We start from the raw sequence: 19,963 nt of genomic DNA, 5'->3' as shown, positions 1-19,963 counted from the left end.
AGCCATATCAGCTAGGTTCCTCCCTTTCCTGGTCTTTCTTGGGACCCTACCCGAGGTCCTCCTTGGGCCGCCTGGGACACCAGACTAAATAGCTTCTTAGCAGTGGGAGTTTGAGCTTTGGGAGGCCCCTAATGAGAGATTTACATCCTGGCTCCAATACTGTCTACCTGCTGGGTCTGAGCCAGTCACAGAATTCTTCAGAGCCTAATTCCCTCAGTATCATGAGAAGAATTCGAATGGAATGTTTCCATGGTGGCTGACACTTGATATGTTCTCAATAAGAGAGAGAGTTATTAATAACAATATGATTAACTCGCAGCACAATTGAGCCTCCCCAGGAGACAAATGGACTTTTTTCCTCTGGGCTATGGAAATCCCAAACTGTCTACACTGTCGCAGTTAGACTCTAATTTATCTGAGGGCAGAGAGCGTACATGTCTCGCTCACTTCTGTATCACCAGCACCTGGCCTGTGTGTGGCACATGACGAGAGCTCCGTACATTTTTGTCAATTCACTGGCTGACCGGCTGAGGGGCCTGAGATCTTGGGAACGCAGCTGACCCTAGTCCTTGGAAATGTATGGTCTGTCTCGGTGGAATTGTCCTACCCATTCCTTTCCAGGCAGGCACCACTTTGATGATCGCATCTCAAGAGAGCAGTGAAAAAAATCCCCGGACTGAGGTGGCTTTCTGTTCAGAGTTCCAGCCCCAAGCACCTAAGAGTTCCCACCTAAATTCACTAGTTCTAACAACAACAGCCAGCAACAGGCAACAACTGGCTGAGATCCAAGTAACAAGTGGTGGCAGAAACGTTTATCTTCCCCTCAGAAAAAGAAAGGGGCCCAGGCCACCTCCTGCCCAGCACCCAAGGTGGCTTTCTGTACCAGCTGAGTCTCTGAGATGGGAATCCAGCACTCCCTCCCGCTCCCTCCCCTCCACCACCCACGCTCCTCTCCTTAACTGAAAAGCCAGAGATATCTGCACCTGCAGCCCTCCTGAGCCCTGCCCCCACCCACTGCCCACACTTGAAGCAGAGGGTGGAGGCTCCGGGTTCTTGCCTTCGCACAGGGGCCCCAGCCCTAAGGATGCTGGGCGGAGCCAGGCTATATGCTAGCACAGGCTGGCTGGCTGGCTGCTAGGGGCTGCTCAGTGCTTCTGCGGGAGAAGAACAGAGGCTGCTATGGAGCAGGGGACGCGTCTGGCTGGCCTCATCCTGGCTATCACTCTTCTTCAAGGTAAGGGCCCGCTAGGGGGTCTGACAGTCTGGAGAAGGGCTCAAGGGAAGAAGCCATCACAGGGGGGCAAGAATATTGGGATCCCCTAACCTCGAGCTGTCACCCTGAAGTTCAGAGAAGGAAGGGCAAAAATGAAGCTTCTTACTGCTCTCTGCTAAAGAGAAGCCGTGTTCCATGGGAAAGATGGAGTCCTTGTGTCTTAAGAAATCAAAACAGATGACTTTACTGGCTTGAGAGAGAATCCGGATGCCACCATCTTAGGTTTGAATGTAGCCCAAAGGGCACAGGCCAGGAATCTGAAGAGAAAAGGTATGTGTTCTTTAACTCAGAGCTGGGGTTAGAAGTAGACCTATGAAGCATTCACTCACTCTGTTGGTCAGCTGGTCAACAAATATGTGTGAGATCCTACTACGTGTTAGGCTAGAAGGGTATAAAGGTGAATAAAAACCTTCTGCTCCAATTAGCTCGTAGTCTAATTGAAGAGATAAGTTTCAACGTTGACAGATTGAGTGTAAGGTACAATATAGGTTGCCTGAACGAATATCCAGTTGGAAATACAATAGGAAGTGGATAAACTGGGCCGATGCCTGGAATCTGGACTAGAGATGATTCTCTCCACATTGAAAGTTGTTGAAATCATGCAAGAACTATGAGAGATGTGAGGAAGAGGAGGCTGAGGATAGAACTGTGAGGATACCACCTTTAAGGAATAGTTAGAGGACAAAGATGTCAGTAAAGAGATAAGGGAATGATCCAAGAGCTGAAATAATCAGACGAGTGCTATTCCATAGAAACCAAGGGAGTAGAGAGCTTCCAGACGGAGAAAATCACCATGAGTATGAAATGCTAAAGAGACGTCCACAGATATAAGAATATATTTAAAATTTTAAGTCTGTATATATACTACCAAATGTAAAATAGATAGCTAGTGGGAAGCAGCCGCATAGCACAGGGATATCAGCTCGGTGCTTTGTGACCACCTAGACGGGTGGGATAGGGAGGGTGGGAGGGAGACACAAGAGGGAGGAGATATGGGGAGTTTTGAATCAGAGTTAGAATGAGGGAACTCTTTGTTCCTCCCATGGTGATCAGGTGGATGGGGAGAAGAGCTAGTTAGAAATCTGCTTAACTCTTTGTCTTGCTTTTCTTTATCTTCATTTACTCATTTATTCACTCATACATTCATTCAAAATATATAAAGCTCTTACCATGTTCCAGGCACTGTTCCGGGTGAACTATTCATAAACAGTTCACCCCTGTATGAAGTTCTAAGACTGTTGACTCCTTCCAACTGTTTCCGTCACACTTTGATCTATGCCCCCGTCTCTCCCCGTAACAAACTCTACCTCTAGCCAAACTACCTCTTTTGTCCTTTTCCAAGTCTGTATCTTTGTTCAGCTATTCTTTCTACCTGGAAACTCTTTCTCTGTCTGGTGAATTCTTACTCATTCTTCAAGGCAGAACCAAATGCCATCTTCTCTGTCAAGCTTTCCCTGTCCCCTCACCCTTGGTCAAAATCAATAGTTTCTACCCCTTTCCATATGCATTTATACAAATACTAAATGATAATTTATAAGTACTATTACATTTATTACATTTGTGTTTATTTTTTTTCCACTTCATTGTAAACTCTTCAGAAGCGACAACTAGTTATTTGTATCACCACCCGTTTCTTCCACACTCATTACTCATGTCAGGCACATAATAGTGGTAAGTGTTTGGATTAAATCCAATTGAACTGAACTCCAGTGTTGGTTCTCTATAGTATGTCTACCATGCAACTCTACTACTCTGAGTTTTGAGACAGATTTGAGGGCTATTTAATAGCTAACTCCTTTGGGACGTTCAGGGTTTCCACAAAAAATGGATCACCAAGGCTGAAGATTTTAGAAGTAACTCAGCTCTGAAAGACTTTAGCTAGTGCACACCCAGTCTTTGCCAGGGCTTTAGCTGCTAAAGGAGCAGAGCATTCCACACTGTACAGGCAATACCCTTACGTATACTGCAATACAGTTCTGCAATACTAACTGTCCAGAGTTAGTGTCAGACCTCAAAGGTTAAGGGCTCACTCCCCAAAAAGACTGCCTTCACTTTAAAAGCTAGGCACAAGTTCAGGGATCCCCAGACTACCCACACTTCTAACGAACTGCCTACAAATCAGGAGGGTTCTCAAGAACCCCCTCAGAATTTGCTAGAACAACTCACAGAACTCCAGAAAGCCCTATACTTACTACTACAGTTTTATTATAAAAAATAAAATCAGATCTAGCCAAATGAAGAGACACATAGGGTGAAGTCTGGGAGGGTCCTGAACACAGAGCTTCCATGCCCTCTCCTTCAGGAATTAAAATACATCACCCTCCTGGCACATTGATATATTCACCAACTAGGAAGTACAACTGAATTTTTATTGGGGTTTCATTACATAGGCATGATTGATTGAATCATTAGTCATGTCACTGAACTCAATCTCCAGTCCTCCTCCCCTTCCTAGGGCTCAAAGTCCCAATTCTCCAATCACATGTTTGGTCTTGACCAGTCCCATCCTGAGTCATCTCATTAGCATAAACTCATGTGTGATCTAAGGGCCCACGAAGAATCACAAAGGCAATCCTGTCATTCATGAAATTCCAAGGGTTGAGAAACTCCCTCCCAGCAACCCAGGAGAAAGACCAGACAAACTCTTTGCTATACAACACCCTAAATTCGGTTTGGTGATTTAGGCTACAATCCAAGGAAATAGGTATAGATACTGTCACTCACATGAATTAGGCTCTCGCTCTCCATGTTGGCCTCAAATGACCGTGGAAATGATACATCAGGGGATCTGAATGACTCCATGCCCAGCTGATCCACTGTCTCTCTTCTGTCTCTACAGGTACTATGGCACAGTTGAATGAAGGTAGGGGAAATGGCTTCTTTCTATCATCAACCTCTGAGGAAATTCATGGAAATATGGCTTCCCACAACAGTAGTCCTATAGGAGCAAGTGAAGAGCTAAGAAGGGATGGGATGATGAAGGATAGACAGCAAACCTCTCCAGTGTCAACCAAATCAGTGGCCAGTCTTGACCTCCCTGGCAACTTTCCTGTAGCTAAACAATTAATTTTCTGGTTCTTGGAGGAGAAACAGGACCCTAGCAGCTAGGCACTACTCAAAGCACAACCTATGAATCAACAGCATTGGCATCACCTGGGAGCATGTTAGAAATGCAGAATCTCAGTACCTCCCCAGAACTACTGAATAAAACCTGAAATTCTAATTAGACCCCATGTGATTCATGTGCACATTAAAGCTTAAGAAGCACTACTGTCATGGTCTTCTCCTGATGCCCTGGGACAGGGAGAATTTCAGAGGCAAGATCTTAACAGACATTTCCTTTTTCAGTAAAAGTGGATGACAATCGAGAAGATGGTTCAGTACTTCTGACTTGTGACATGAATGAAAAAGATATCAGATGGTTTAAAGATCAGGTGGAAATAAGTCCTGTAAACACAAATAAAAAGACTTGGAATCTTGGAAGTAGTACCAAGGACCCTCGAGGGATATATTGGTGTCAAGGATCAAAGAACCTTTCAAAACCACTCCAAGTATATTATAGAAGTACGTAACCCCTTTGGTTTGCTTGTGTGAAATTAAGCAGTACTTGCTGTTCTGGTGAGCTTCTTGTCTGGGGTGAGTGTGGAAATAGATGCTAAACAGTGAAGTAAGAGCGAGTTTTCTTAATCTCAACGTACTTCTTCTTTTTTTTTTTTTTTTTAATTTATTTATTTGGCTGCACCGGGTCTTAGTTGTGGCACGCGGGATCTTCATTGAGGCATGGGGGATCTTTAGTTGCGGCATGTGGGATCTTTTAGTTGCGGCATGCAGCATCTTTTTAGTTGCAGCATGCAGGATCTAATTCCCTGACCAGGGATCAAACTCTGGCCCCCTGCATTGGGAACGTGGAGACTTAACCACTGGATCACCAGGGAAGTCCCTCAACTTACTTCTTTTTTTTTTTTTTTTTTTTTAACTTACTTCTTTTTGAATTTAACAAAGCAGTTCCCCCAAATTCTTGAAAAAGCATAGCCTGTGTTGTAAAGCCTGACTCACTTTCGGGTAGGCCCCACAGACTGGAGCAGTCAGCAGTTTATATAAAGTGAGTTAGAGCGGGTAAGGGAGACAGGGGAGACTACAAGGTAAGCAACAGAAATGTAGAAGGCAGTTGAGCATGGAGAATGGGATCTGGTCTTCCTTATATTTCAATAGTTGCTGGTAGTAAGACTACGTGGGCTTCCCCAGGACTCCTGGGGGACAGAGGAACATCAAAAAGCATTGAGTTCTCAGTCCAAGGATCTTCCCAGGCAATTCCCTTGCCATACCACCCACAGAGAGAGCAGTCTGCTGCCCTAGACAGAGGTATTATCTCAGGAGAAAAAAATCCAGAACAACTTTCACACCTCGAAGGAAGCTTATCCTTCCCTTTCCCCACAGTGTGTCAGAACTGCATTGAGCTGAATTCAGCCACTGTGTCTGGCTTTATCTTCGCTGAAATCATCAGCATTTTCCTCCTTGCTGTTGGGGTCTACTACATTGCTGGACAGGAAGGAGTTCGCCAGTCAAGAGGTAAAAGAATGCTCTTAGATGAGAGGTGAGACCACCTGGGACCCTTAGCCTCCTTCCTACCAAAATAGAACCAATAGAAAAGACTGGGTTGGCACGTGTCACTGATGAGCATGGCTGGGTGGGGCTCTGGTTCTGTAGGCAGGAGAAAAGGACACTTGGTGTTTTCACAGCATATTTGCCTATCTCAAGATCCAACTCTCTCTGATTTGTCCTCTGTGCTTTTTAAAAAACTCTTTCTTGAAGTAAAACCTACATACAGAAAAGTGCATGAATCACATACGCACAGCTCAAAAAAATTTTCTGACAAAGCAAACACACACATGAATCCAGCACCCAGTTTAAGAAAGAGAATTAACACTTGTGGTCACTTCCAGCCTCCACCTAGTCCCCAAAGCGACCACTATCCTGACTTCTAACAACATTGATTCATTTTGCCTGTTTTTGTTTCTTACGTAAATAGACTCATACAGTAAGTACTCTTGTGTGTGGCTTCTTTTACTCAACAATATGCTTGTGAGATCTATCCATAGTGTTATATGTAGATGTATTTCACTAATTCTTATTGCTATTCAGTACTCCATTGGGTGAATATATCCCAGTTTATTATTCATTCTATCTTGTGTATATGTACATTTTGTTTATTTTTTGTGCAGCTTCAGACAAGCAGACACTGTTGTCCAATGATCAGCTCTATCAGGTAAGGGAATGTGAAGTGAAAGAGACATTGCTAGTTAGTAGTGGTAAAATTTTGGAATTGGGGGACAAGTTATTTGGAAGAAACTGCTTAGGACATACCAGACGATGGCATCGTTATCCCTTTGGGTACAATGGATGAAATAAAGAGAAGGGTTGAGAGAGACTGAGGTCAGGGTCTAGTGAGAAAAAGTTGAAGAACACACAGAGAAACTAGATACAGAGTCTCCATTCTTGTCCTCTCCCACCCCCAGGACCATAAAGAAACCACTCCAAAGCCTTGAACATAAAAAGCACTCAATAAGTATGCATCAATAGAAAACAAACTTATGGTTACCAGGGGGTAAGGGCAGGGAGGGATAAATAGGGAGATTGGGATTTGACATATACACACTACTATATATAAAATAGATAACTAATAAGAACTTGCTGTATAGCACAGGGAATTCTACTCAATACACTGTAATGATCTATATAGGAAAAGAATCTTAAAAAAAGTTTTTTTTTAAAAAGAGTGGATATATGTATATGTATAATAGATTCACTTTGCTGTATACCTGAAACTAACACAACATTGTAAATCAACTATACTCCAATAAAAATTTTTGAAAAGTATATATATATGAAGAAAGGTGAAAAAAATGAAGACATTTAGAGTGAAAGATAAAAATTTTTTTAATTAGAAAATAAATATGCATCAAATTAACTCATAGAGGATGATGGAAAATGATTATGACTGTACTATCCTTTTTAGCCCCTTAAGGAACGGGAAGATGACCAATACAGCCACCTTCAAGGAAACCATTTGAGGAAGAATTGAGCCCAGGACTCAGAGTAGGTGTGTCTCTCTACACCAATTCTAAGAAAGTGCCTTTGCACTACCTGCCTTCCCAACTACTGCCAAGTTTATCTCCTTTCCCCAAGCAGCTATAAGGATGGGGGGGTAGGAAGGATTGATTGATAATTCCTTGGGGGGAGGGGGATGACGCTGCTGTGCATTGTAGGATTTTTAGCAGCGTCCCTCGCCTCTGTCCACCAGATGCCAGTAGTACTCCCCAGCTGTGACAACAAAAATATCTCCAGATATTGCAAGTATCCCCACGGGAGGCAAAGTCGCCCTTAGTTAAGAATCACTGAACCTATATTAACCTTCCAATCACCCAAGCAATCAATCAGAAGTTCTAATTCAATCAACCAGAATTTTCAATCAGGAAAACAGGGCCCAAGCATTATTTGGTTTTCTGAACCAGTTGCAATTTTTCTTTTTCTAATCCAGGTGTTTTCCCTTCTATCCAGTTCTCAGAAACAAAGCAATACATTTTGGAGCAATCCTAGTAGAGATTTTCAACCTTAAATCTAGACTCAAGATTCCCAAAGGTGACAAATGGAGAAGAAAGGCCATCAGAGCAAATTCGGGTTTTTCTCAAAAAAAAAAAAAAAAAAAAAAAAGTAAAGTAAAACTTGTATGGTGTTTCAGGAGCGCCACCTATTGGAAGTAATTTTTCTGTAAAAGAAAAACGGAAAGGTCAGATAACCTCCTTTATTTGAATACCATTTTTTTAAGTTTTAATTTTTATTTACTTCCTTTATAAGTCATAATTCACATGATTCAAATATGCAGTGAAAGGTCTCCCTCCGCCTCCCTCTCCAGCCACCCAGTTGCCTTCTACAGAGGCAAACAATAATACTAGTTTCTTATATAGCTTTACAAGATATTTAAAGTATTATATATCGGAGGTATTCTAGGCATACATAAGCAAATTCTTTTTTGTTTTATGGGTGATAAATGCATCGTGATTTTTTGTTTTGTTTGGTTTTGACTGCGTTGGGTCTTCATTGCTGCGCGTGGGCTTTCTCTAGTTGCCGCAAGTGGGGGCTACTCTTCACTGCAATGCGTTGGCTTCTCATTGCGATAGCTTCTCTTGTTGTGGAGCATGGGCTCTAGGCGCACGGGCTTCAGTAGTTGTGGCACATGGGCTCAGCAGTTGTGGCACACAGGCTTAGTTGCTCCGCTGCATGTGGAATCTTCCCAGACCAGGGATGGAACCCATGTTCCCTGCACTGGCAGGCAGATTCTTAACCACTGTGCCACCAGGGAAGTCCCCAAGCAAATTCTTAAGTACACATTTTTCTTCCTTCCCCTATTTTCCACACAAATGTTATCATACTCTACATCTTGCACTTCTCACCTAATAAAACCTGAAGATTACTTCATACCAATATATAAAGGAGCTCCTTTTTTTTTTTAATGCAGCCACTTTGTACAGATCCCCTATAATTTATTTAACTAGTCCTCTATTGATGGACATTTAAGTTTGTTCTTTTGCTCTTAAAATGCCACAATGACTGTATAAATGTCATTTTTTTAAATTGTATTGAGGTATAATTTACATAAAATTCACTCATTTTAAGTGATTTCACCTGTTCTCAGTAATTTTTAGCAAATTTACTCAGTTGTACAACCATCACCATAATCCAGATTTAGAATATTTCCACCAGTCTCTTAAGATCTCTTGCGCTCTTTGCAGCCACTCCTTGTTCTCACCCTCAGCGCCAGGCAATCACTAATCTCTTTTCTATCTCTTTAGATTTGCCTTTTCTGGATAAATGGAGTCATACAATATGCTGCTCTGGACATCCTCGTACAAGTCTTCGCATGGACATATGTTTTCATTTGTCTGGGTTGATATCTAGGAGTGAAGAATTGCTGGGTTGTATGGTAAATTTATGTATAACATTTTAAGAAACTGCCAGTTTGCCAAACTGGCTGTTCCATTTTACATTCCCACCAGCGATGGATGAATGAGGTTCCTGTTTCTCCACATCCTCACAAATATTTGTTACTATCTTTTTTAGTATAACCATTCTAGTAGATGTAAAATAGTGTCTAATTGTGGCTTTAATTTGCATTCCCTAATGACTAACGATGTTGAACATCTTTTCATGTGCTTATTAGCTATTATTATCATATCTTTAGTGAAGCGTGTGTTCAAAACTTTTTTTTTAATTGAGTTGTTTTTCTTCTTACCATTGAATTGTAAACGTTCTTATATATTTTTGAATATAAGTCTTTTATCAGCTACATGATTTGCAAATATATCTACCAGTCTGTGACTTGTCTTTTCATTTTCTTAATGGTGTCTTTTGAAGTGCAAGAGTTTTTAATTTTGCTGAAGTCTGTTTTATCCTTTTTTTTTTTTTAATGGATTGTGCTTTTGGTGTCATGTCTAACAAATCCTTGCCAAACCCAAGGTCACAAAGATTTCTCATATGTCTTGTTTTTACAGTTTTATTTCTAACAATAAATGTCATTTTGAACATTAAGACTATTCGTAACAAATACAAATAAATGGAATTGCAGGACCATAATGTATTTGCACCTGTAATTTAATTAAATATTGCCAAATTGCACTTCATAGAGGTTGGACCAATACATAATCCTAACAAGAGTCCCTACTGTTCCATACACAATCTAACAGTGTACTATTAAATTTTTTTTAAGAAGTTTATTTATTTATTTATTTATTTATTTATTTATTTATATTTGGCTGTGTTGGGTCTTCGTTTCTGTGCGAGGGCTTTCTCCAGTTGCGGCGAGCGAGGGCCACTCTTCATCGCGGTGCGCGGGCCTCTCTCTGTCGCGGCCTCTCTTGTTGCAGAGCACAAGCTCCAGACGCGCAGGCTCAGTAGTTGTGGCTCACGGGCCCAGCCGCTCCGCGGCATGTGGGATCTTCCCAGACCAGGGCTCAAACCCGTGTCCCCTGCATTGGCAGGCAGACTCTCAACCACTGCGCCACCAGGGAAGCCCTTAAATTTTTTGAACTTTGCCAATCTGATAAGTTAAAAATGGCATCTCAGCTTAATTTTAATCTGCATTTTTCTAACCATTTGTTTTTCCTTCTCATGAAATACAGGCTCATATCCTTTGATTTTGTTTTTTTTTTTTTACTGTTACTCTTGATGTTTAGAATATAACCCCTTCTCTTAGTGTTATTTATTTATTTATTGGCTGCGTTGCGTCTTCGTTGCTGCGCACGGGCTTTCTCTAGTTGCTCGAGCAGGGGCTACTCTTCGTTGCGGTGCACGGGCTTCTCATTGCAGTGGCTTCTCTTGTTGCGGAGCACAGGCTCTAGGTGCACGGGCTTCAGTAGTTGCAGCACGCGGGCTCAGTAGTTGTGGCATGCGGGCCCTAGAGCATGTGGGCTTCAGTAGTTGTGGCGAGTGGACTCCGTAGTTGTGCCGCATAGGCTCTAGGGCGCACGGGCTTCAGTAGTTGTGGTGCACAGGCTCAGTAGTTGTGGCACACGGACTTAGTTGCTCCGTGGCATGTGGGATCTTCCCAGACCAGGGATTGAACCCAGGTCCCCTGCATTGGCAGGCGGATTCTTAACCACTGTGCCACCAGGGAAGCCCCTGACCTTCTTCTTACTGACTTGCAACAACCCTTTACATATTTGGAAAAATAGATCTTTTGTTTGTGGCATTAGTTGCAAATATTTTTCCAGTGCTGTTATTTAGATTTTGACTTTACTTATGGTTGGTTTTCTATACACATTTTACAAATATTTGACTGTAGAAGAATTCACTGTTCTTTTATGGCTTCTGGGTTGTTTCTTATTTAGAAAGGCCTTCTCCCATTCTTAGATTATTCTTTTACAAAACTTCTCCCATTAATTCTCTAGCATTTTCCTGGTTTCACTTTATATATTTAAATCTTTGATCCATCTTGAATTAATTTTAGTGTAAAGGTCTAATATCTTGACTAACGTTTAAATCCATAGCTACCCACTTATTCTGGAAGTATTTATTGAATAATCCACCTTGTGCACATTAATTTTAAATGCTACATTACCACTCCACTCTCACCAGATTGTAAGCTCCAGGAAAACTTGTATATTTTTTCCACTACTGTAGCTTCAGGAGCTAGAACAATGCTGGAACATAATAGGTACTCTAAGATTGCTCAACATTTGGTGTGTGTGTCTGTGTATGTTACAGTATACTATTCAGTGGCATTAAGTACATTCACAATGTTGTGCAACCATCACCACTCTCATTTTCAGAATTTTTTATTATCCTGAAGAAACACTCTACCCATTAAACAATAACTCCCCATTCCTCCCTCACCCCAGCCCCTGGTAACCTCTATTTTACTTTCTGTCTCTATGAATTTGCCTACTCTGGGTACCACATATAAGTGGAGTCATACAATATTTGTCCCTTTGTGTCTGGCTTATTTCACTTGGCATAATGTTCTCAAGGTTCATAGCAAGTATCAAAATTTCCCTCCTTTTTAAGGCTTAATAATCATGTGTATGTATATGCCACATTTTGTTTGTCCATTTACCCGTCAATGGACATTCTGGGTTGTTTCCACCTTTTGCCTATTACAAACGATACTGTTATGAACAGTGGTGTACAAGTATCTGTTTGAGTCCCTGCTTTCAATTCTTTGGAGTATTTACCCAGAAGTGGAATTGCTGCATCATATGATAATTCCGTTTAACTTTTTGAGGAACCGCCAAACTGTTTTCCCAAAGTGCTCCACTATTTTACATTCCCATCAGCAATGCACAATGGCTCCTATCTCTCCACATCCTCACCAAGACTTATCTTCTATTTTTTTTTCATAATCACCTTCCTAATGGGTATGAGGTGGTATTTCATTGTGCTCTTAATTTGCACTTCCCTAATGATTAGTGACATTGAGCTTCTTTTCATGTGCTTATTGGCCATTTGTATATCTTCTATAGAGAAATGCTTATTCAAGCCCATTGTCCATTCTTTAATCAAGTTGTTTGGGTTTTTTGTTGTTGAGTTATAGGCTTTTTTATATAACTGGATATTAATATTTTATCAGATATGTGATTTACAAATATTTTCTGTCACTCTATGAATTGTCTTTTCACTTGCGTGCTTGAAAAGTATGCTGCTTCCTTTGCCTTTGTGTACCTCAAAGTAACCTTTAGGATGTACTCGTCTTCACTTTACAAATAAGAAAACTGCACTCCAATCAAAGCATATCTTAACACATTTCCGGGTACGTAATAACAGTTCACAAGTTTCAGTTATTGTTAATGCTACTGTTATTGCTTCATAGATAATAATTATCTATGAAGAGTTACAGAAGCTGTTTCAAAAAGGCCTGAGATCGGTGGGACAATTAGCGTTAAGTCCACAGAGGCCTTAGCAGTGCCAGGGTTCACCAAGTCATATCTGCTGCTGATACATGGGTTTCCGAGGGTCGCATATCCCAGTGAGCTCCACCACAATCCACTCCGAACTCAACCTGACCCGCCCCCAATTCAACCCCAAATCCACTTCCGGCCACTTCCGCCCCGCCCAAGCCAGTTAGCGCATGCGCAGTGGGGATGTTTGCGCGCCCGCTTCCAGCGCAGGGCGACACACCCAGCTTCCGGCGCCCAGATGAGCTTCCACAAGGCCCGGCGCCTTGTCATGACGTTACCTCCGGTTGCCGTGCTGAGTCGGAAGTGGGAACCCTTCGGCCACTGAGACTCAGTCGTGTCGTCGCTGCTGGCCCTCAGGCTCTGGTAAGAGAGGATATAGCTGGAGGGGAGGGGATCGTTGAGTCTACAATGGGATTTTTTTTCTCCTAGTCGAATGCCAGTCCAAACTTCTGCTCTCTTACCTCCTCCAAATGCCTTCTCCTGTGCTTTCCTAAACACTGTCTCTCTCCTTCACGAACTTCGACCCTGTCTGCTTTGGGAACCCCTTACAGTGCTCCAGCTTCTGGCATCTCTGCCCCTCTTTGCCATTTCCCTCCTGGAAAAGGCCGAATCCTGGCCTTGCATTATCTTTGGTTTCCTTTCTCTAGGACGTGCGCCGAGTGGGTGGGTCTCCCTCCGTCCCGCAAATCCCTTATGGAACCTGGAGGGATAAAATATAAAGAGTAGACAACAAATAGCTAGGTGCCAAAGAAGAGAAAATTAAGCACGAGTCGCAGTAGTCAAACCAGCCGAATCCGTATGGCAAGGTGTTGATATTTCTTAAGGCAAGTGATCAGTTCACCACTCAAAACTCTCCTAGCACTCTGCTTCTTGCTCCCTCAGCAATTGGGTTTAGAAGACATTTCTAAAATTGAGTAACCAGAGCTCAGGAGCTTATACTTGATGGGTCTTCTCTTTGGATTCAGCTTTTCACTCCCAGAACAAGGATATGTTTAGCCTCACTGCCTTGGTCTGTTTTGGTCTCACATGGGAGCCGTCCTGAGATAAAATGGGACCCAGGAAGGAATGCTGTGTGCATTGCGACTTGATGAGATCCTTCTAGCTTGCTGATGTGATGGAAGGATCTGTTGCCACAACAGAGGCCTGAATGTGTAACAATGAAAACATTTTTTAAATTCCTTTTTTGGTTTGATCTATGTATTACTCACCAGGAAAGAGACCTTCTGGAGTATAATTTAATAAAGCTTGATTTTTAAAATAGATTTATTTCATTTTTGGCTGCATTGGGTCCTCGTTGCTGCACGTGGGCTTCCTCTAGTTGTGGCGAGTGGTGGCTACTCTTCGCTGCAGTGCGTGGGCCTCTCACTGCAGTGGCCTCGCCTGTTGTGGAGCATGGGCTCTAGGTGCACGGGCTCAGTAGTTGTGGCTCGTGGGCTCTAGAGTACAAACTCAATAGTTGTAGCGCATGGGCTTAGTTGCTCCACGACAAGTGGGATCCTCCCAGACCAGGGCTCGAACCCGTGTCCCCTGCATTGACAAGCGGATTCTCAACCACTGCGCCACCAGGGAAACCCTAAAGCTTAATTTTGACAATCCTAGTTTTGTGACGTATTCCAAGTATTTCTGTTTAAAAGCAATACCAAATCTGATGTTAAAACATTTATGTGCTCACCTCTTTAAAAGCTGACAGTGCCCCTTAAGGGATTAGCAGTACTCTTTATAAACAAAAGATTGAATCAGGGGAGGGTGAGAGGATTTTGTAGGACTGGAGATAGACAGCTTTTTTAAATGTAGAGTCTTGCAGCATGTATATAAGAGGGAAACGTGGGCTCCCCTGGTGGCGCGGTGGTTGAGAGTCTGCCTGCCAATGCAGGGGACACCGGTTCGAGCCCTGGTCTGGGAAGATCCCACATGCCGCGGAGCAGCTGGGCCTGTGAGCCACAATTACTGAGCCTGCGTGTCTGGAGCCTGTGCTCCGTAATAAGAGAGGCCGCGATAGTGAGAGGCCCGTGCACCGCGATGAAGAGTGGCCCCCGCTTGCTGCAACTAGAGAAAGCCCTCGCACAGAAACTAAGACCCAACACAGCCAAAAATAAATAAATAAACAAATAAATTTATTTTAAAAAAAAGAGGGAAACGTGTTTTTAAAGGAGACATATTTGGGGAATTCCCTGGCGGTCCAGTGGTTAGGACTACGGCACTTTCACTGCGGAGGGCTCAGGTTCAATCCCTGGTCGGGGAACTAAGATCCTGCAAGCCGTGCAGCCAAAAGTAAATAAATAAATAAAGAGGACGTCTTTTAAAAATCAAATCCAAAAACATCTAAGGATTGGTGGTTATATGGATTGGTTATTTGCCAAAGGCTGACAACAGGGTAGTACTTTATCTTTGTATGGCAGTTGAAAGTAGGAGATTATAAATTCCTGATGACATTGAATACTAAACAAAATATCAAGTTTCCATTTTATCAGACGTTTCTTTTGGAGTGGGTACTCTTTTTACATTTGTGTGATCATTGAACAAATCTAAACTGACATCTCCACAAAGGTTCCCATCAAGTGATCAGTCCTCCCTTTTCCTGTAAAATTTTCCTGGTTGCACAGTGTTAGCTATTTTTCTATGAAAATAGTTTTTGCACTATTACTTCAAATAGATTTGAAGTACATATGAGAAAGTTGAGCTTAGTGAGGTAGGCAAAGCCCTTTTTGTTTTTCAAAAAGACAGCATAGATGACAACAGAGATTTATTTCCATTCTCTATTCTACACGTTCTGAGATATCAAAGAGCCACAAGTGTCTGGCCCAATAGTTTGACCTTCCACTGCAACCCAGGACAAACAGTAAAACCCTTACCTTGAAGTAGGATTATGGGTGCTGCTATTGATTACAAGAAGGTCAGGAGTAATTACATGTAAGATTGAATCATTCAATACATGTTTATTTGGGATTTTGTGATTACGGAATATGCCAGGTACAGAAGAAAAAAATAATCAGATATGAACCTGTATTCAAATTGCTTACCTTCTAGTAAGATAGAAGATCTACATTAGGAATACAGTGTAGAAAGTTATAAATCCTGTTAATATAGGTAAAATGTAGTGGGAAGCTAGCTTTATATACTGCAACAGTATATTATTGAAAGGAGGAAATAATGCCATTTGTGATGATAAATCCTCTTTATCTCTCTTGATAGTCTTAAGAGCCTGTGTCCTATGTTCTGATTCTTAGCTTTCAACTCACTTCCTTTCTGCATAGATGGTGCAGGTGATGCATTTCCTTTGTACTAATCTGAACTCTTTTCAGTTGTATTGGCTTCCACAATGTAGGGAAATCTACTGGCTTTTTTATAACTGAGAAGACTCTTTCCATCTCACATCTCTTTTCCTACATGTTGGCTTAGTTTTAGGCTAGGCCTTCTCTAGATGGTAGAAAGATGGCAACTCCAGTTTCCTATCTTACTAGCCTAACAACCCAAGCAGGAAAAAAGAGTCCCCTTTTCTGTAGATTTAGCCAAAGGCCTGTAGCTGGTGTTCATTGATTCTGTGAGGCCTTGCTAGGGTCTTGTGCCCACTCCTGAATCAGTCACTTTGGCCAGAGAATACTGTATTCTCTTTGGCCAGGCCAGATTCATATGCCCATTTCTAGAGCTAATGGGTAAGGTCATCCCCTTCTGTACACATGGACCGGGAATGGGTTGGATCCCGAAAGGAAGAGTGTGGGTGTCATGTTGAAAAAAGAGGTTGATATCTTGCAGACAGAAAAGTAACGAGAGCTCACTACACTTTTTGCATTCCTCTGGGTACCTCAGAATAGAGGTAGGGTGGTGGTCAGCTAACAGTGACACAATTCTTGGTGCCTCTACATGAATTAGGGGTAATAATTAAGCTTATGCAATGTTTAAATGGGAGGAAAGACCTCTCAAGGATTGTTAATTCCAACAGTAAATATGCTGTCTTTCTTTTCTGCATTATTAAGCTCAACTAAACTATACATAGTAAAAAGTAAAATACATAGAGCAACATCTAACAGTTCAGTTCCTTGAAGCAGTAAAGCCCAGCACCATGCTGAGATGAGACTAGACTGTCTGCCTGAGTCATTACAGCTCAGTAGCCATTAGCTCTTAGGCAGAAAGCACGGCAGAGGAGCATGAAGCAACTGGTAGAGATGCCTCAGAAGTGTCAAAAAGTGTTAGTCTCTCTTCCTCCTAAAAATAAGGGGAACTTTTCCGACTTGCATTAGCTTTTGTTAATAGGATTGTGTAAGGAGTCTTAACTCAATTAATTAAAGGTAGACCGAACGTTCTTTTTTTTCTCCCACATTTGTGTCCCTGACCCCACTCCTTCTAAGGCCTCTGTCCTTGTAGCAATTCAGCATCCTTGTAAGCAGAGTATTCATACCCTTTGTCTCTTCTCACCCTTTTCAGGGTTGTATTTCTATGCTGTGGCCTTAAAATTTCAGAAAGGGGAGAAAGCCTTTCAGGGAGCTCTGCTCATCCCGTTGTGCCACTGAGTCCCCTTGGCGCCTGGATGAGGAAATGTAGTCAGAAGAGTGCAAATGCAGCCTCAGTCAGCTCCTTTAAATACCTTTGAGGTATATATCTATTTCATATTGTACGTTAGGAATTTGTGTTTCTTCAGTATTGTAAAAAGTCAGATAAATAGGGAAAGTTAAATATAGAATTAAGCAAAGACCATTTAGTTTTTAGAGGAAAAAATATCTGTAGTCATAAGCCTAGAAGTAGAGATAGATTGCTTAATATAGATTTAAAACCCACGATATGCTGCTAATCTGATTCCTGTCCTGGTTTGCAATTCCACATCTGACATACAGACTTACATTTAGTTTCTGTGTAGCTGAGGAATTCCCAGCTCCAACTCTTAAGTCACAGAAGCCTGTGCAAGCACCACCTTATGCTCATGGTGAGTGAGGACTAGTCGACCAGCCTAGGGATTTATGGGAAATCCACAGTTTTTGTCCTATTACTTTTAAGTGCCACATTGTTGTTACTATTAGTAGCTGAGTTTCCTCTTTGACTTCAATAATTCTTTCTATGTAATCTATTTTTTAAAGGTATAGTAAATAGAAACATGTCAACAGATAAATGCATTCCAGCTGAACATTTATTAAGCTTTTTGGTTTTAGCCACCCCCAAATCAAGCCAACTTGTCCAGTTGGTAGGTTTGTAACCTTTTTGCCAAAAATTGTCTTGAATCTTGGAAGAGGAGTTGGCAAGTCTTACCCAAACCCTTTTAAAATGTATTCAAGAAATGGGAGAAGAAACAACTATGATAATATTATAACTGTTGTGTTATCTGCCCTTCGGCGTCTAATACCTGTCCTTTCTATAGCCCCTCCCCCTAGGTCTGGATGGAGGATACTTTAAAGTGAAATGACAGACCAGGAGAATAACAACAACATCTCAAGTAACCCCTTTGCTGCTCTTTTTGGCTCCCTGGCTGATGCCAAGCAGTTTGCAGCAATCCAAAAAGAGCAGCTGAAGCAGCAATCTGGTAAGTGGACGAGCCAGTAGTGGCAGATGAGATGACCGAGAATGGGGTCTTCCCAAATTAAGTATTCTTTGGGTCCTTAATTGCAACTAGAATTTAAGTTCAGGGCAGAAGTGTTTTCTTTGTTCGTATTTGTTGTTTGTTTTGTTTTGGGTTCTTCTCCCTGTCCTATCCCCTGCATGAAAAAGAGACCAGATAACAGGTGGTTCCAGAGGAACAGATGCCGGTCATTATCCCAAAGCTGTCAAGCTCTTTTATTTTAAAAATCACCTAGTGAAAGATACTTAACAAAGATACTAATTTTTTTTCACATAGGAAACTGAGGTTATACGCGTAGGTGCGGAAAGCAAGTCACATGCAGCTGTAGAAAGCAGATGTGTTGAAGGAAGAATTTTAAAAGCTTTTTGGCCTGTAGAGAAATAAATGAGATTTGTTCTTAAGCCAAGTGCTTCAGAGTCTATCTCAAGCAGAACGTTTCTTTCACTCCATAGAGTGGCCACTTTCATAACTTACTGCTTTCAGAACAGACATCTAGGAAAATCTGATCCTTAACCTTAATGTGAAGAAAATTAGGATAATATCTTACTAATCAGAACAATGATTTTCCTCATCTGGGACCAAAATTAAGATCAAGTCCAGCTCCCTCCTATAAGGTAACATATGGACTAGAAGTAGGGTGCTGTTTCTCAAATGTATTCGTCTTCTGAGGGTTTTCACGATCTTTCAAGCCAGAAATCGCTCCCCTTCTCCCTCCTCCAAAAAGGATAATAGTGTGATTGTTTTTAGGAAAGGAGAAATGTTTATATTTTCCCTTTATTTTGTTTATTTCTGAAGTATTCAGATACGTAGCTAAGTTGTGGCCTTACTCTCTGATTAGGATTGAATGAAAAGGAGGTCAGGGGACTTCCCTCGTGGCACAGTGGTTAAGAATCCACCTGCCAATGCAGGGGACGCTGGTTCAAGCCCTGGTCCAGGAAGATCCCACGTGCCGCGGAGCAGCTAAGCCCGTGCGCCACACTACTGAGCCTGTGCTCTAGAGTCCGTGAGCCACAACTACTGAGCCTGCGTGCTGCAACTACTGAAACCTGCACGCCTAGAGCCCATGCTGTGCAACAAGAGAAGCCACCACGATGAGAAGCCCGCGCACCACAACGAAGAGTAGCCCCTGCTCACCACAGGTAGAGAAAGCCCACGCACAGCAACGAAGACCCAACACAGCCAAAAATAAATTTTAAAAATTTTTTAAAAAAAGAAAAAGGAGGTCAGGGGAAGACACATGAGTAGTAGACAAAGTGATGGATGAAACAAGGGAGAAAAACATGTAATGCTGACTTTTTTCACGTGATAGAAAGAGGCAGCTCTGAGTCTCCGCCTCTGAAAACTTTCCCAGATTTCTAATATATAGGATCAGAATGGGAAACCCTGGATTAAGAGATTGTAGGAGAGAATGGAGAGTGAGGCGTTAGAAAAATAAGGAAATGAGAAAATAAAGTTTTTAAGTATGTGGTTGAGGGAAATTTTGCTAATCACCACCTATTACTCTTGGAATTCAGAAGGGAATAGAGTGGTATAGGAATAGAGTGACAGAATGTTCATCCTTCTGGCTATAAACAGACATAAAGCTGGCTAGGTTCGGGAGCACTGCAGGCGCCAGGCAGTGGGGACAAGTCAGGTGCATGCCCTTCTGTTACTATTTTGGCACCTCATCGTCTTAGTTTGTTTACAGTGAGTTAG

General features: G+C 42.0%; 2 protein-coding genes across 3 annotated transcripts in view; both read left to right on the top strand.

Moving 5' to 3' along the window:
- The first annotated feature begins 23 nt into the window (after window positions 1–23).
- On the top strand, window positions 24–12,833 carry CD3G (CD3 gamma subunit of T-cell receptor complex). Of its 2 annotated transcripts, XM_082477518.1 has the most exons (7): window positions 24–1,234; window positions 4,113–4,136; window positions 4,622–4,837; window positions 5,711–5,842; window positions 6,496–6,539; window positions 7,290–7,373; window positions 9,124–12,833. In XM_082477518.1, the coding sequence occupies exons 1-6, from the start codon at window positions 1,180–1,182 to the stop codon at window positions 7,353–7,355; spliced, it is 537 nt and encodes a 178-aa protein (XP_082333644.1). In that variant the 5' UTR covers window positions 24–1,179; the 3' UTR covers window positions 7,356–7,373; window positions 9,124–12,833. The 2 variants fall into 2 exon arrangements, with proteins under 2 accessions (XP_082333644.1, XP_082333643.1); XM_082477517.1 differs by lacking the exons at window positions 7,290–7,373; window positions 9,124–12,833 and having other exon boundaries at window positions 6,496–7,205.
- A 124-nt stretch (window positions 12,834–12,957) lies between these two features.
- The window catches only part of UBE4A (ubiquitination factor E4A), a 33,582-nt gene continuing 26,576 nt past the window's right edge, over window positions 12,958–19,963 (top strand). Inside the window, exons 1-2 of the mRNA XM_082477510.1 lie at window positions 12,958–13,086; window positions 18,071–18,232. Of these exons, the coding sequence (XP_082333636.1) occupies window positions 18,112–18,232 (121 nt within the window). The 5' untranslated portion in view covers window positions 12,958–13,086; window positions 18,071–18,111. The remainder of the gene's footprint in view (window positions 13,087–18,070; window positions 18,233–19,963) is intronic.

The sequence above is a fragment of the Balaenoptera physalus genome (genome assembly GCF_965194825.1).
Source record: "Balaenoptera physalus genome assembly, chromosome: 10".
NCBI lineage: Eukaryota > Metazoa > Chordata > Mammalia > Artiodactyla > Balaenopteridae > Balaenoptera > Balaenoptera physalus.
Note: the sequence above shows the minus strand (reverse complement) of the source record. Positions and strands in the feature narration are given on the sequence as shown.